The 17,394-nt window shown below is 48.8% G+C and overlaps 1 protein-coding gene across 2 annotated transcripts in view; it reads left to right on the top strand.

Annotated features, from left to right (window-relative positions):
• LOC147685146 (uncharacterized) overlaps positions 1-17,394 on the top strand; it is a 693,800-nt gene that overhangs the window by 321,207 nt on the left and 355,199 nt on the right. For both annotated transcript variants that reach the window (XM_086941067.1, XM_086941068.1), the window contains one exon: positions 744-961. In XM_086941067.1, the coding sequence (XP_086797193.1) occupies positions 744-961 (218 nt within the window). The remainder of the gene's footprint in view (positions 1-743; positions 962-17,394) is intronic.

Genomic DNA, 17,394 nt, shown 5'->3' on the forward strand with positions numbered 1-17,394 from the left:
AGGCTAATAACTTAGTTTTTAGTCTCCAATTTCAAATTCTGTTTTAAAACGTCCAAGTGTACATATTGCTTTTTTATTTATATACACTTTAAGTATTATGTAACTTTCTAAACAGTCACAGACCACCTGAGAAGGCTTTGTGAACCCCAAGAGGTCTCTGGAACACAGGTTAAAAACTTTGACATCTGTGGTTTCCTCTAATCACTACCAAAATCCAGGGCCCCCGCCGAATTACTATTGGAATCTGGGGACCCCCAGTGAGTCATCACAGGAAGCTGAGGACCCCAGTCTAAGCATTTTCAATGATTTAAACTATAAAACAATACACAAAAGGTACATATACAAGCATTCATCCAACTGATATACAAATTAAGATTTTTTTATTTAATACATAAACCATTACAAAAGGAATCACATTTTAATTTAATGGGAAGATTAGAGTTTCTGTGAATTCAGTTGAGGCCACTCATTTTGCTTCTTTATGTGCACTTTATTAATCTGTTGATGTCATTTAATTTTCCAAACTTTCTGAACCCCCTGAGTAGCCTTCACGTACCCCCAGGAACACGGATTAAGAACCAGTGCTCTAGACCATTTCTATATCGGTGACTTTAAGAAGAGAACAAAATAAATACTTTCTGCCTTTTACATTTATGTGCAGTGTACTTCGTTGAACCGGAAGGACTGATGTATACGTTTTTATGTTATGAATATTTCTCTTGCTCATTCTCATGCCTCCACAGCCAAGGACGTCCCGGAGAACAGGAAGCTGATTGTGGACAGTGTGACACAGCTGGAAGGCTGGACTATCCGGGCCCAGCTGAGTAACTATTCAGATCTGGTTACCCCATTGGATCTTGCTCCCCCAACCAAGAGAGACATGAAGTGGCGTGAGTCTGGGGTGGTGCAGAAGCTGCTTTCTCTTCCTGCTCAGCCACTGTGGAACCAAAGAATACTGAAGGTATGACACCAATTTTTTCCAGAAAGAAGTTTTTTTATTATGTCTGTAGATCAAACCAGATTTGTTTTTTATTAAAGTTCAATGTCACTTGAACGGTTTTGCTTTGTAGCCATTGCTGATAACTCATCAGTGTAAAATTCCCAACACTCACAACATTTCGTATTTTCCCACTACTAGCCAAGTTCATTTCTAGTGTAACTTTCAATCTAAATTAAACCAGTTTTACAGGACAACATCACCCCTAAAAAATACTGTTCGAGGCATATGAGCTGCAGATTACACACTGTGCATAGATCGCCACCTAGTGTTGGGCCCGGATGTTTGCAGTTTGTTTTTGTCCTGAAAAGTTCTTTGGAAGTCACAAGATAGGTGACTCCTCCTTTGGACCACATTGCGCATGGGCATCGGCTCCATCCTCAGATTGTTTTTTTCCGCCATCAGGCTCGGATGTGTTTCCTACGCTCAGGGTTGGAACTGAAATTCTTTCGGCGAGCACTCCTCACCCAGTTCGACGGTATTGTTTCGATCGCGCTCCCCATCGGCGCGACTCTTCACCACTTCGAAGTCTTCGATTCCGGTCGTCGACGAAGGCCTTCTGGCCAACCTGGGCCTTACTTTCTGGCTCATGGAAATGACGCCATTCAAGCCATCACGTCCTCCAGCAACCGCTCTGCCCGCACCCTGAAGGTCTGTGGTCCCGCGACAGCACCATCCGTACCCCAGATACCTAAGGAGCACTGCTTCCCAGCCGCACAGCTTCCCTCCCTGATTGCCCGTCGGTACACTCTTAACTCAGCCTTACCCAAGGCTTGCATGTTTAATACTCAGGCAATGTAATTTTAGTCCTGATGATGATCCTTTTATTTATGTACAGGATCGAAACGCCGTCGACAGTTAATGTAGTTACACACTAGTTCTCCATTGTGTTACCCAATTGTGTTCACTACATGAGGTCAGCTAGGCTACTCTCAAATTGTTTACCAGCGCCCCTCTTTATAAATTTGCCTGAAACTAACCCCTGTCAATTTCCTTGTTTATGTCCTTTATGTGTTATATGCACTGGATACAGTACTGTATCCCACTGTAGATTTGTCCACTTTATCCTTTTGGAATTCTTACATTGATTAAATAAGTGTCCGGCTGGACACGCTCTTGCTTATAGCACACATTGTTGTCTATAATTTATTATTTGCTTCTTGTTTATCATGTTAAATTAAGGACCTTTGTTGCCTTATAAAACTATCTCGCCTGGTCCTTGATTACCTAGAGGGTTCTCTTGTCTCTAAAACTGCCATTCAAGAGCTGTCCTCAATGTGGGTCGAAGTTTTCCCACACCTATCTACATGAGGTGTGCAACCTTTGTCTCTCACCAGAGCACGAGGCCAAAGACTGTTATGCTTGTGCCTCCTTCCGCTCCAAGAAGACGATTCGGGACCGACGAGCTCAAAGAACCATGGCTCGCTCGTCAGCTTCGATCCCCGACGATATTTTTCAAGAGGGCATCGACGTGCCAAAACACCAGCGGGCCGAAGAAAGGGCCAGCTCCTCTGATGCCGAAGAGTCAGATGTCGAGGACATCACTCCAGCTTAACGGGTCGTAAGTAAGACAGTCAACCCCAACCCTTCCTCAACATCCTCAAAAAAGGCTTCGGTCACACCCTCACCTTCGGGCCTGGGTGCACACAGAGAGACTGCTTCCCACGCCCTGCCTTCGGGCCCAGCAAAGAAGCCTATTAAGCCTTCAGGCGGCTCGGGCTCAAGTCAGCCTATTTTCGGTGTCGATCCCATACCGACAAAGAAGAAGCCATCTTCCTCAGCCACGCCGACCGCTGCTCCAACAACCAAGCACTCGGCGCCGAAGACTGGCACAGGTTAATCGACGCCAAAACCGCACTCTGAGCCGAGAATAAAACTGCCTAAAGGTCCCGACTCACCTGCTTCGGAGCTGAAAAAACACCCTGAACCGAAAAAACACGTTCCGGTTAAAGACATTTCGAAAGGGCATAGTTCTAAGCCAAAAGACCCTAGAACAGCTACCTAGTCGGCGCCGAAAAAGCCTCCGGAACCGAAAACTTCGATGCCGAACGATCTGCCCTATACAGAAGAGCTTTTTACACCAGATCCTACTCAAAAGACTCTTATGAAGAATCATAAGACTGGCCACCTAGCTCTTAGCTCTAAGAGGAGACCACTAGAGGCGCCTACAACTCCTCTTCCTCCAAAGAAGAGAGACATTGCTACCTGCAACCTGCGATGCCCTTGGGTAGCCACACGCTCTACAAATCCACTTCCAATTCCAACCTCCCCATACTATTCCTCCTCCTACAACTCCACCACATCATTCGCCTACACCATCCACTAATCCAGATTATGATGTAGATACAGACTCTGATGACACAGGTGGGGGTGCACATAACCCAGTAGGGACCAATAGTCCCCCTCAGTCACCTAATCCATGGGAGGATTATAACACCCCTGATGTGCCTTACATCCCTCAAGATGATGTATATCTGTAACAAGGTGCCTAGTACACAAGGGAACAACAAGGAAACGGACTGGTGGACTCATAATGACGAGAATTCCCTTACTCCTTCCCCACAGGACGAACAGAGTTCCTGGCGCTCATTCACGGGAGGAAATCAGAACGGCCCCTTTAACTGGTCGTATGACCCGGACGAAGGCCCCTCCCACCGTGACGTATGCTTCGCGGCATTGGATAAGAACCAGGATATCTCTGAAGCAGTGTGTGACATCACAGGAGGAGGAGAACGGAGGACGGAAGAGGATGCGAAGGTGAAACGGCGAGTGTGTGGACCCGAGGATGCCGAGCTAGGAAGAGAAGCAGACGTACCCCAAGGAGAAGTAGACGCGCTACAAGGCGAAGCAGACGAGCCAGGAGGCCAACGGGACCTCGCTGCGCCGTGCCACACTCCCGAGGGAGGAGTGTGGCTCAGACAGGTACGGGACAAGTTCGCAAGTTGGGTGGGACGTCGGGGTGTATTCCCGCGTTAATAAAACACCTTGCTCCCTAGTGTTCCCGCACTTTCCTGGACCCTATAATAAACCCCCCTCACCACGACTCACAGCAGCGGTAAAGCGTCACACTAGAGGTGTTCCCACACTTCCCCGGTTACCCTTGGGGTAAAAAGTGAAGAGGACGGAAACATAATCAGTCCCTTTCTTTTGTTTGTTTCCTTTCCGGACATCACAAGAGCCGCCCCACGCGAGAAGCCCCATCCCCGGGCGAGACGGACTTCTGTACAGCACCTGTCCCAATAGGCACCACGGATCCAGCCGAATTCGCCAAGGAAAGACTGACACTCAGACAAAAGAAACTGTATATGAAAATAAAACCCGCTTTGCCTAAACCTCGTGCCCAGCCCATTACTGACTCCCCGTTACAATATCCTTCCAGGCCTTCCCCACCAGAGGACACTATAGGGTTTAACCTATTAGTCCATAGAGCTGCCCAGTATCATGGGGTTGACTTGCACACAGATACTGTGGAGGAAGACTTCTTATTGGACACTTTTGACACTACACAAAGTTCCACTGCCATTTTGCCAATGCTTAAAGGGGTCATTAAGCATTCAACAGAGGTTTTTAAAGATCCTGTCGGGGCTCGTGTCCTCAATCCTCGCATTGAGAAGAAATACAAAGATGCCCCTACAGATCCAGTTTACATCAGAGGTCCAGCACCACTAGATTCCTTAGTAGTATCTAATGCACGTAAACGTGCTAATTCACAAACATCAAGGTGAGGCCTCACCACCAGATAAGGAATCTAAACTCCTTGACGCCTCCAGTAAGCGCACAGCGTCACAGGCAGCTAACATATGGCGCATTGCCAATACTCAAGCGCTTGACCCCTACGCCGCTCCTGCCAGCGCCCCGTTCCACCACGGGATCTCCCGTTTGTCGTGGAGGGCGCAGGCAAATATTGTCTTCCCCGGACCTGACTGGCTGCATAGGGTCACGAGGGCTTTCGATACGTAGGTCCACCCCTATTTAGAACGGATCTCTGGAATTCGTCCCGGTTAGTTCTAAGGAGCCGGGTGCATGATTAGATGCCTCGTGCCTAATGCTGGGACATTTATACATTTTGTAGCTGCATGATTGCTATGTTGCCTACGATTTTTAAAACTTGTCAAATAATTAAGTTTTTACTGTGTTGATATTCTGTGTTTCTTACCCCCTACGCCGCTCCTGCCAGCGCCCTGGGCTGGATCTCCCGTTTGTCATGGAGGGCGCAGGCACATATTTTCTTCCCCGGACCTGACTGGCTGCATAGGGTCACGAGGGCTTTCGATACGTAGGTCCACTCCTATTTAGAACGGATGTCTCTCTCCGCGCTCAGCGGACTCGCCCCGAAGTCGCGCCTAAGTCCAGCCCGTCTGCGCCCGTCCGTGCTGAGGACGGGCTGGGGAACGGGGCTGGCGGGGAGAAGGCTATAATTTCTGCTGACCGGCGAGTAAGTCTGACCTATACCTTTCGTGATCTTGTCGCACTGAAATCCATTCCTCTGCTCTGTCATCACTCTCTTCCCCCTGAGGCTTTCCATGGGGTCCCCGGTTGTTGTTGTTACACCAGGAACACTGTGCCCTTAATATCTGATACTGTCAATGATAAAATACATACTGCCTCTACCACAACTATGGAGGGGATTTCCTTATTAATGCTAGGTCACTGGTGAAGAACAACCTGGCATTTAGGGATTTTGTCTCTGTCAGGAAGCCCACTTGGGTCTTCATCACAGAAACTTGGGCCTCTGAATCCTCTGGTCCTGAACTGGTGAATGCTGTTCCTGATGGATATGCGCTAGCAAGGTCAGACCGAGTGGGACGTAGGGGCGGAGGGCTGGGTATCCTATATAAGGTTTCCTCCATTTGTTGTGTCAAAACTCTCTCCTCCCCCTCGGATCCCTTTCAAGCCATTTATTTTTCTATAGCCTCTTCCCCCTCAGTTTCCTTCTCCGACCTCCTGATCTACAGACCTCCGGGCCCTAGAGCTGATTTTAGCCAGGATTTACTGAATTTTAGAACCCTATTTCGGTTGTGTCCATCTGACAGTTATGGGAGATCTGAATTTCCACTTAGAGGATCAAGGTTCCAGTGATACTCTCACCACAGTGGAAACCCTGGCCGCATGTGGTCTTCGGCAATTGGTAGACGGCCCCACCCATCGAGCTGGTCACACATTAGATTGGGTCTTTTCCAACGACCCAAGACTTACGACAGGCCCTCCCTTTCCCCTTGTGTGGTCTGACCACCTAGCTGTTCCCCTGGAATTTAACCTCTCCTCGTACGTTGTCGTGTGACCCTGGGAAAAGGGAACCCAAGCGGAACTTTAGGAGGATTGCTAATGATACTCTGGCCCCCCTCATGGCTCACGTCAGAACAACTCAGGTGGGTGATGTCAGTGCGGCCGCACTGGAGTTATCTAACTCCATTGCAAGTGCAGTGGACCTCCTGGCCCCTGTGTCGTATCGCTACTCTGCTAGGAAAAGACCCTCAGCCCCCTTGTTTTCGGAAAGACTCGGGCTTCTAAGGCAGGGTTGCAGGAAACAGGAAAGGCTTTGGCGAGCCAGCTGGGATCTTAGGGAAAGGGAAAAACATAAACTCCTCCTTGGAGACTATGAAGCAAAGGTAATTGAGGAAAAGCAGGCCCATTTTTCCAATCTAACGACCTCCCTCACCTCTTCTAGGGAATTGTTCAAAATTGTTGACTCTTTGTGCACCCTGCATACCCCTGATCCTATTATAGGTTCTCAAGAGTTATGTGACAAGATCTCCCTATTTTTTCATTCTAAAATATTGGACGTTCATGCCACTCTTGAAGTACAAAGGGACATGCTGGGTTCTCCTCTCCCTTTGGCCCCGGCCCTTACTGAAGACTGCCTAACAGGGAACCAATACCATTTGGGGGCATACCTTGCTACACCAGCTCTCAGGGACCATCGCTGCTGCATCGCTCTCTTCCGCCGCCGCAAAGCCCACACCAGCGGCCGCAGTGCGAGGGGGGCGTACGGTCCTGACAACTACTGTGCCCAGACGCCCTAGCGGCGGAACACGCCGCCACATGTAATTCCTGCGCCAGGAGGCGCCTCAAAAGGAGTCCAACCCCCATGTCGCGGCATCACGCGTGGGTCGGTGCCGGGAGAAGCCCGGGACAAGGGCGGGACCGTCTGTGGCCGTCTGTGGCCGCCGTCCGGGAACGGCAGGGGACGGGTCACCCCCTTAAGATTCAGCCATGGGTAAACGCAAACAACTTTGTAATGGGGGCCAAGGGAATAAGAAGATAAACATTCCACGGAAAGCAGATACTATCATTTCATATCTGACATCAGCCGTGGGAGTGATTACAAAAGAAATTGCAAATGCAGAAAAGGAACTGGGCTTAACATTATCGGTAAACGAAGAGGCTGGTCATCCCGAGGAGGGGGTCACACAAGAGTCCATAGACCCACAACTTGAATCCCAGCTGGGCCCTAGTCATGTATCACCGCTAACAGGGGTCCCAATTGAAGGTAGTCAGGGACCTTTGCAAACCCTGGAGGATATATAGACCATATTAACTCAATCGGGTAAGGGGGGCAGGCAAACAAAGTAGTGCAACAGGAAGACTAAGCAGATTAATAACATATCGGAGGATTTGGATCTGGAGGATGATCTGGTCAACAGACTAAGTACTAAAATTGAAGGGCTCATTAATTTGCATCTAGAGCCGGCATTGACTAGCATCGCTAAGGATATTATCGATGTTCTAAACACGTGTGTAGCTGGACTGTTAAAGAGATGCGATCGTTTGGACAGTTTGTCCAAGAGTTTCTTGGGCATCTGGTCAAGACACCACCACCTCAGACTTTGCACCAAGGGAACTCAGGGCAAAGTGGCACACAAATTACACATCCCAAATTAGCACATGTACCTGTTAATACTGCTACATGTATACAGGACCCCCTCTTAGAGTACTTTAAGACCAGGGAAAAGAGAGGAACACAATTACAAAACAGAGAATAATTCCCTCATGGCCTGAATTACTTTACAATTGTCAACATTTCTACTTCCAAGAAAGTGCTTCAACACATGGTGACCACATGTATTTTTTTCATATTTATAACTTTTATTATTTCTTTTTTATATTCTTTTTTACAAAATTATTATTTTTTACTGTATTTCTCCAAGTTCATCATGATCATTTCACATAAAGGGTAATACATTCATTTAATTAACAATACATATGTGAACAATAAAAACACCATACAGAGAACATGTCTAACTCACTCTCACCAGTGCCTCATACATACTCTCTCATACCCTCCACATTCAATCTTTATTCGGTGTCTAAGGAGTCACAGATAATTATGTGAACTATCACGCTAGGTCGACGCGTTTCGGTGGGATGGGACCACCTTCCTCATTACCTTTAGCAGAACAAAGCTCTTCTCAACAATTTTTGGACTTTGTATGGATATCCTAACAACAATTCTGGGAAGGATCGTTGTCTCAGTTTTCAACTAGCCGTAGATTAAGTGGGTAATCCTAATGTAAAATCTCCTTGGCAATCTCTTTATCTCAACTCAATTTTTGAAATTCTATCTAAAGTAGAGGTGGAGGTCAAGACCTGTCTGGATGCAAGGCCCTGACATTATTAATGCATTTAACAACATCTGTGTACAAATAAACCAAAGACTACTTGTAAAAGGGAATCAGAAACCGCAGTCTGGTAAAAGATGGTTTGATAAAAGCTGTTCACAATCATACGCTGCCCTCCTTAAGGCTCTGAAGACTACCCTCAGGGACAGGGGGCTTATAGCAAATCCGAGACTTGCATATAAACAAGCATTAATTGCAAGAAAACGGGAGCTGCGGGATGAAGCTTGGACAAAACTTTTGACACCTGACATTCTAAAAGACCGTGGGAAATTTTGGGCAACTGTTAATCAGCCACTGTTCACAAATGATGACAATTCCCCTCTTGACTGTAACATCATGGATGAGGTTTGGATAGCCCACTTTGAAAATATATATAGACTTCCTGTCAAAGGACAAAGATCTGAACCTATTTTGCCCGAAAGGGCTATAAGGGAGATGTCAAAGAACAAGGCCCCCGGTCCTGATGGGGTCCCTGCTGATTTGTTTAGAGCTGCCCCAAACTTTTGGTCTAAAATTTTAATCAATGTTTTTAACTCGGTAGGGCCAAATAGTCTTTCAGCCTCGTGGGCCACATCGATTATTATTCCGGTTTTTAAAAAAGGTGCTAGACGGGATCCCTCTTGTTACAGACCCATTTCCTTAATCGATTCATCGGTTAAGGTGTTGGGCCGTGTGGTCCTGCACAGACTGAGTGAGTGGCTGGAAGAGAGAGGGGTGCTGTCAAATGCACAATATGGTTTTAGATCGAAACGGAGTACTATCGATCAGTGTTTAAACCTCCATCTTTTAGTCAGTAAGTACACAGTAGCTAAGGAGGGGTCTTTAAACATGGGGTTTATGGACCTCTCCTCTGCTTTTGACCTCGTAAACAGGTCGAAGCTTTGGCACACACTTTTAAATATGGGAATTGATCTACCCTTAGTACATTTTTCAGCAGACTTGCACTCGGGCCTTTCTGCTTCAATTAGAGTTAATACTGAGGGGCGATGCACTAGCACTTTAAGTCAGAAAGGGGGTCAGACAGGGGTGTATCCTTGCACCCCTGTTTACATTATATGTAAACGCCCTAGAGTCACAACTGGGGGAGGTTTCTCTGGACACCCCACGTATAGGGGAACTGGTTATACCAGTTCTCCTTTACGCGGACGATGCCGTCCTCCTGGCCCGCACTGGGGTAGGCCTGCAAAGGCTTTTAGATGCCTTTGGAAGCTTCATGGAGAACCTGGATTTAATGATAAATGCAAAAAAATCCCAGGTTATGATCTCAGAGAGGGTAAATCGTAAAACTAAAATTAAAACCTTTTTCTGTAGTGGGGTAGCGGTCTACAGGATGCCTACATTTCCCTACCTGGGAGTCGTCTTCGACGAAAAGGGAAGTTGGCGCCCACAAACCAATAGTCGTAGCATGGCATTTGCAAGGACCGCTTCAGCACTAATGGGGTTCACAAACAAACTTGGGGCCAGACCAGTTGAAGCACTTTTAAAGGTCTATAAAGCCAAGTGTCTGGCGGTTGCCATGTATGGTTCTCAGATTTGGGGCTATACCCCTCATGTTAAAATGCAGATAATAGAAAATACATTTTTGAGAGGAGTTATAACTGTCCCACAGTGTACCCCCACTTTTACCATCCACACTGAATTAGGGGTTGGATGTGTTACAGATCAAATTAAATTAGCACCATTGATATATTGGCTAAAAATCTGGTTAAACAAAGAAATCTCCCTTAATCACACTACCTTGAAAAATTGTATAGCGCTGGATAATGCAAACAAAATTCCATGGCTGTCCTACATAAAATCTGGTTTCCAAAAAATAGGGCGCTCAGCCCTTTTTTCTTCACCCGAAACTATAACAAAAAAGGACATTGCTCTGACAAAAAATGCCCTGTTGAATATACTATCATTAGAGCGAGAGGAGACTGAAATGATGAAACCATTGGCAAGAGCGAACTATGCCCTAGTCAGTTGTCCAGGCCCCGAACCTTACCTGATTATAGTAAATAAACCATACCATCGGCATCTCTTAATCAGATTCCGGTTTAACCAGATACATTTTTCTTTGGGCTTTTTTCAAACCAGGTGTTCCCATGAATGGGCCGATTCCTGTAAATGAGAGTTCGAGGCATGTGGGCTGCTGAATTCATATCTGTGCATAGATCGCCGCCTAGTGTTGGGTCCGGATGATTGCAAATTGTTGTCCTGGAAGAGTCTTCGAAGTATCACAAGATAGGTGGCTCCTCCCCTGGACTACAGTGCGCATGGGCATCGACTCCATCCCCAGATTGTTTTTTTCCGCCATTGGGTTCGGATGTCTTTGAATTCCCTCTTGTCGGAATCGATAGAAAACTTTCTTGAGACCAAAAGGTCTTTAGCCTAATACGTCGGTATAGTCTTGCGTTCGGTCTTAGTTCTGCCAGCTCGGCCTCGAGCCGGATTCCCTACACCCGCGTGCTTTCGACGCGGAAGGCCCAGTCGACGCTTCAGACCCTATAGACCGTTCATTATGGAACGTAGTCCATTTAAGAAATGTCCAGTCTGCAACTCGAAGTATCCCCACATCGACGTCCACCCGGTGTGCAACAAGTGTCTGTCGCCGGACCACGATGAAGCCAAGTGTATGGCTTGTTCAAGCTTCAGGTCCAAGAAGACGCTTAAGCTTCGACGAGCTGCGTGCCAGGAGGCCCAGCATTCTGCACCGGCGCCTGTGGACATCTTCGATACAGGGGATGTCGAGGAAGAATCTATCCAGCACATTAGTGAGTCGAACCCCGCGTCGGACGTCGACTACGGCTACGACACGGATGCTGAGATGTTCGAGGCCGATGAAGTTGTCGACGAGGTAGGAGACGACGACGGGGCCCTCTGGGCCATGGAGGATAGCTCGGACGAGGAGCTTCCTCAAACTGACTCTGGGGCCGTGCCAATTCATAAGGCTCAGGTCGAGGGATCGCCATCGGGCCTTACCCAAGATCTTACAATGGGTTCTACGGCCCCGCCTTCGGGCTCGGCCACGGACATTGCTGTTGAGCCGCACCCTGGCAAATCGAAACCGAAAGTGAAACCTACAGTCTCGACACAGGACACTGCGCAGGTGCCGTCCTCGAAACCGAAAGTGCGCATCGTTTTGGTCGGCTCAGAGCCCTCGGTGCCGAAGAAGCCAAAGGGTGCTGTCGAGCCGAAAGCTCAAGTCAAGGGCGTCGAGACGAAGTCTGCCGCGCCGAAGACTAAAGTCAAGGTGGTCGAGCCGAGCGCCTCTGCGCCGAAGACGGTCGACACCAGTAAGGGCCTCGGCGACCCCTAAGAAAGCTCTCGGCGACCCGAAGAAAACTCTCGGTGACCCCAAAAAAGGACTAAGTGACCCGAACGTTCTCGTGACTCCGCGTCAACAGGACAGGGCCAAAAGCAGCGCACCCAGAGAGTCGACTCCAGGTGAGGTCTCGAAGGTGTCCGTCGAACCGGCGCGCCCATCCGCCACGTTCACCAAGAAGGTTACGGACTCCCTACAACGCATCAGGGACAAGACCTTATCGGTCGGACCGAAGGATCCTCAGCCTCCGAAACCGGTTGAGAAACCGCATAAGGCGTCCGCGCCCATCCATTTTATGTTGCCGCCGAAGACGGCGCCGAAGGCTTTCGCTCCTAAGGCGGTCGCCGGCGTTCCCGAGAAGGTTTCCTCGACGCCGAAGTCCTCAACGGTGGCCCCCAGCCCACAGCCTCGACGACCTTCGGTGGACGAGCATCAGGAACACTTCATTGATGCCGAAACGGGCAGGCTTTCCCTCCACAAGCGGAAAATCGCCCCGGAACGTCCAATGGAGTCCTACAAGATCCCTCTCAAGAAGAAGGACTCTGCTTTCACTCCAGTCTTGGTGGAACCACTCTCTCCACAGACTCATGATGTTTCGCCCACTTACTCTGATGTGGACGCTGGGGAGGGTGATAATGAGGATGAGTATAGTTATCCTGTCTATACAGACCCTGAGGATACCAACGAACCCTGGGCCGCTGGTGCTGACCCAGGTGACCCTCAAGCGGGACAAGACCCTCTACTATTTTCTGCAAAAACGTCTCCTACAGAAGACTCTGCAGCTTTCAATGCCCTCATCGAACCGGCAGCTAACAATCACGACGTCCAGCTCCATGCTGACCCTGTTGATGTCGACTTCCTTTTTGATACCTTCTCAGTCTCAGAAAGAACTGTCAAGACTCTGCCTATGCTGAAAGGTGTTCTGAAACATGCTGGCGAGATCTTTAAAGAACCTACCAGGGCGAGGGTGATAAACCCTAGGATTGAGAAGAAATACAAGTCAGCGCCTACTGATCCTACCTACATCAAAGGACAGTTGCCTCTGGACTCCCTTGTCGTCTCGAATGCCCGGAAGAGGGCTAATTCTCAGACTACGGGTGATGCTCCTCCCCCAGACAAAGAATCTAAGGTCTTTGAGGCATCGGGGAAGAGGGTAGCAGCACAGGCAGCCAACATCTGGGGCATTTCAAATACACAAGCGCTTCTGGCGCGGTATGACAGGGCACACTATGACACACTGGAGACCCTGTTGCAGCACCTGCCTGATGAATACAAGGAGGCGGCTGAAATGCCAATTCAGGAAAGGAAGCTGATCTCTAACGCTTCGATTAAGTGCGCTCTGGACGCAGCTGATACCGCTGCCAGAGCTGTGAACACTAGTGTTATGCTACGACGACATGCCTGGCTGAGAATCTCTGGATTTAAGCCAGAAATCCAAACCACAATCCTTAATCAAACAGTGAATCCAGATCACCTGTTTGGCCTGGAGGTTGACACCACCCTAGAAAAAATTAAAAAGGACACGGAAACTGCTAAATCCATGGGTGCCTTACAGACCCAGCAGTTTCGGGGTGGGTCTTTTCGTCGCTCAAGCACTAGAGGCGTTTCCAGATGCCAGCTCTCCCAGTCCACGCAGTACTACAAGGCCAACACTCAATCCACATACACCAACAAGAGCCGAGGTGGATATCGTGGTAACAGCGCCAAGGGCAGAGGTCGCGGAAACAACAACTCCAGATCCTCAGCCACCAACAAACAGTGACGCCTTGTCACTGCCCCCCGACCATGCAACACCGGTCGCGGGGAGACTCCAGCAGTTCCTGCCAGTCTGGAAGTCCATCACCACAGACAGGTGGGTCAGAAAGCTTGTACAATACGGTTATTGTCTGGAGTTAACATCCACTCCACCCAACATACCCCCAAGACACCATCCTATGTCGGCCGAGCATTTGCACTTATTGCAACAGGAGGTCATCGTCATGCTGCAAAAAGGGGCAATCGAGCTCGTGCCAGGGCCGGAAAGAGGCACAGGGGTCTACTCCCTGTACTTCTTAAGACCAAAGAAAGACGGGTCCCTCAGGCCCATCCTGGACTTCAGGCCACTCAACCAATACATCCTGTCGGAGCACTTCCATATGCTGACCCTGCAGCAAGTGCTCCTGTTGCTCAGACAGGGGGATTTCCTCGCGACTTTAGACCTGAAGGATGCGTATTTTCACATTCCACTGCACCCTTCCCACAGGAAGTACCTCCGGTTCACCATGCAAAACCAGCACTGCCAGTTCAAGGTTTTGCCTTTCGGAGTCACCACGGCACCCAGGGTGTTCACAAAATGCCTGGCGACAGTGGCGGCACACCTCAGGAGACAGAACATCCATGTCTACCCTTATCTGGACGACTGGCTCGTCCAGGCGAAGTCAGCCCAGCAGTGTGCCGCCCACATGTCCCACACCATTCACCTCCTGCACGATCTGGGATTCTCACTGAATTACCCAAAATCCCACCTCCAACCCGCCCACATACGGCAGTATCTGGGTGTGACCATAAACACTCTGGCAGCCACAGCACAGCCATATTCAGTGAGGGTCAGCAGCATTCAATCGCTGATACAGAAGTTCAGACCGCAACACTCGCTTCCAGCAAGAGTGTTCTTGCAGTTGATAGGCATGATGGCCTCCTGCATCTCCGTAGTGCCGCACGCGAGACTACATATGCGTCCGCTTCAGGAGTGCTTGGCACGTCAGTGGACTCAGGCTCACGGACAGTTGAAAGACCTAGTGTTGGTGAGCGGTCTGGCATACAACTCTCTGCATTGGTGGAATCCACGAAACCTTTGCAACGGACGACCGTTCCAAGAGCCTGTGCCACAGATCATCCTGACAACGGACGCTTCTCTCCAGTGATGGGGAGCTCATGTACTCCACTACACTGTGCAGGGACTATGGACACCGCAGCAAGAGAAGATGCACATAAAAGTTCTGGAACTGATGGCTATCTTCATGGCACTCAAAGCCTTCAAAGTACATCTGTGCAACAAGGTCGTGTTGATCCGGACGGACAACATGACGGCCATGTACTACATTCAAAAGCAGGGAGGAACACTCTCCACAGCTGTCTCATCTGGCTCAGAGCATGTGGAAGTGGGCCATTCAGAGGAACATCTTCTTCATGGCAGAACACCTCCCGGGCAAAGACAATCAGATGGCGGACCTGCTCAGCAGGTACAGCCACCAAATGCACGAGTGGGAGATACATCCATCGGTACTCCAACCGTACTTCCAAATTTGGGGTCATCCAGAGATAGACCTGTTCGCCACAAGGGAGAACGCAAAATGCCAAAGCTTCGCCGCCAGGTTCCCACACCCACAGTCGCAGGGCAATGCGATATGGATGAACTGGTCAGGCAAATTTGCGTACGCTTTTCCCCCAGCACCTCTGATACCGCTGGTGGCACGCAAGCTCAGGCAGCACTCGATGACTCTCATCCTGGTTGCTCCAACGTGGGCTCGCCAACCATGGTGCACCACGTTTCTGGAACTGTCCGTGGTACCGCATCAAAGGCTACGCCTCACACCCAGCCTTCTGACGCAGAGCCATGGCGACATTCAGCATCCAGATCCGCAACAGCTCAACCTGGCGATCTGGCTCCTGAGGTCTTAGAGTTTGGCTACCTGAACTTGCCTCCCGACTGTATGGACATCATCCGGGAGGCAAGGAAGCCCACCACAAGAGCATGCTATGCGGCAAAGTGGAAGCGGTTTGTCATTTATTGTGCAGACCACAACATTAACCCGCTAGATGCATCTATTCATGACATCATTTGTTATCTTTTCCATCTGTACAAATGTAATCTGGCCTATGCTTCCATTCGCATACACCTATCTGCAATGGCCGTTTATCTCCAGAACAGGCAGCACCTCTCACTCTTCAGGGTGCCTGCCATTAAAGCCTCTCTGGAAGGACTCAAAAGAGTCATCCCTCCGCGGACTCCACCAGCTCCGGAGTGGAACCTCAATGTGGTCCTCACCCGGCTGATGGGTCCTCCCTTTGAACCACTGCATTCCTGCGAGATTCAATTCTTGACGTGGAACGTGGCTTTCCTTGTAGCAATTACATCACTGCGATGCGTTAGTGAGCTCCAAGCCCTAACTATCCAAGAGCCATTTATTCAAATTCATTCCAACAGGGTGGTGCTTCGCACTAACCCTAAATTCCTTCCTAAGGTAGTGTCTCAATTCCATATTAACCAGACTATTGAGTTGCCTGTTTTCTTTCAAAATCCTGAGTCATTGGCGGAGAGAATGCTCCACACCCTTGACGTCAAAAGGGCCCTGATGTATTACATCGATAGGACCAAGGATTTTAGAAAGACTAAACAACTCTTTGTTGCCTTTGCGCCACAACACAAAGGTAACCCCATTTCCAAAGTTGGTATAGCTAGGTGGATTGTTAAATGTATTCAGATCTGCTATCTGAAAGCCAAGCGTACTCTCACCGTTCCACCAAGGGCCCACTCCACCAGAAAGTTGGGGGCCTCCATGGCTTTCCTTGGAAATATTCCTTTGGAAGACATATGTACAGCAGCCACATGGTCTACCACACACACATTTACAAAGCATTTTTGTGTTGATGTGCACTCCAAACAGCAGGCAGCTGTAGGGCAGGCTGTTCTAAAAACACTTTTCCAAACTGCTGCAGCTGGCACAGGCGGCCGCCGTTAATGGAGGGAATGCTATGTATTCTATGCACAGATATGAATTCAGCAGCCCACATGCCTCGAACCGAATATGCTACTTACCAGTATGCATCTGTTCTTGGCATGTAGGGCTGCTGACGTTCATATCGCCCGCCCTCCTCCCCGGCGCCTTCAGCAGCTGCAAAATTCACATATACTTCTAGCATGGTCATCATTCACGGAGTTTCACTCCATCTTGGCCGTAATGGCTAAAAACAATCTGGGGATGGAGTTGATGCCCATGCGCACTGTAGTCCAGGGGAGGAGCCACCTATCTCGTGATACTTCGAAGACTCCTCCAGGACAACAATGTGCAATCATCCGGACCCAACACGAGGCGGCGATCTATGCACAGATATGAATGTCAGCAGCCCTACATACCAAGAACAGATGCATACTGGTAAGTAGCATATTCGTAACTTTTCAGTACAGGATACTTTACACTTTTTTATGTTCTGTGACCGATACCAGGAGTGCAGGAGGAAGTATTTGTTTCCTATCTTGAGGGAGGCAGGATTTACACAGGTTAGGCTAGCATTGTTGTATCTACAACAACTTAATTCACCTCGAATAATGTTTCATGTTGCCTGTTTCCTGGTTGCTGCTATCCGTATCAGGAACAAGAGCATTATGCCATCTCTGACCCCAAGTAGCCCTGAATAACATATTTCTCTCTTTATAGAATATAGTCTTAATTTACAGTATAATTTTAATATAATTTTAAAATGTTTTTAAG

This window comes from Lissotriton vulgaris, chromosome 10 (assembly GCF_964263255.1).
Source record: "Lissotriton vulgaris chromosome 10, aLisVul1.2, whole genome shotgun sequence".
In the NCBI taxonomy this organism is placed as follows: Eukaryota; Metazoa; Chordata; class Amphibia; order Caudata; family Salamandridae; genus Lissotriton; species Lissotriton vulgaris.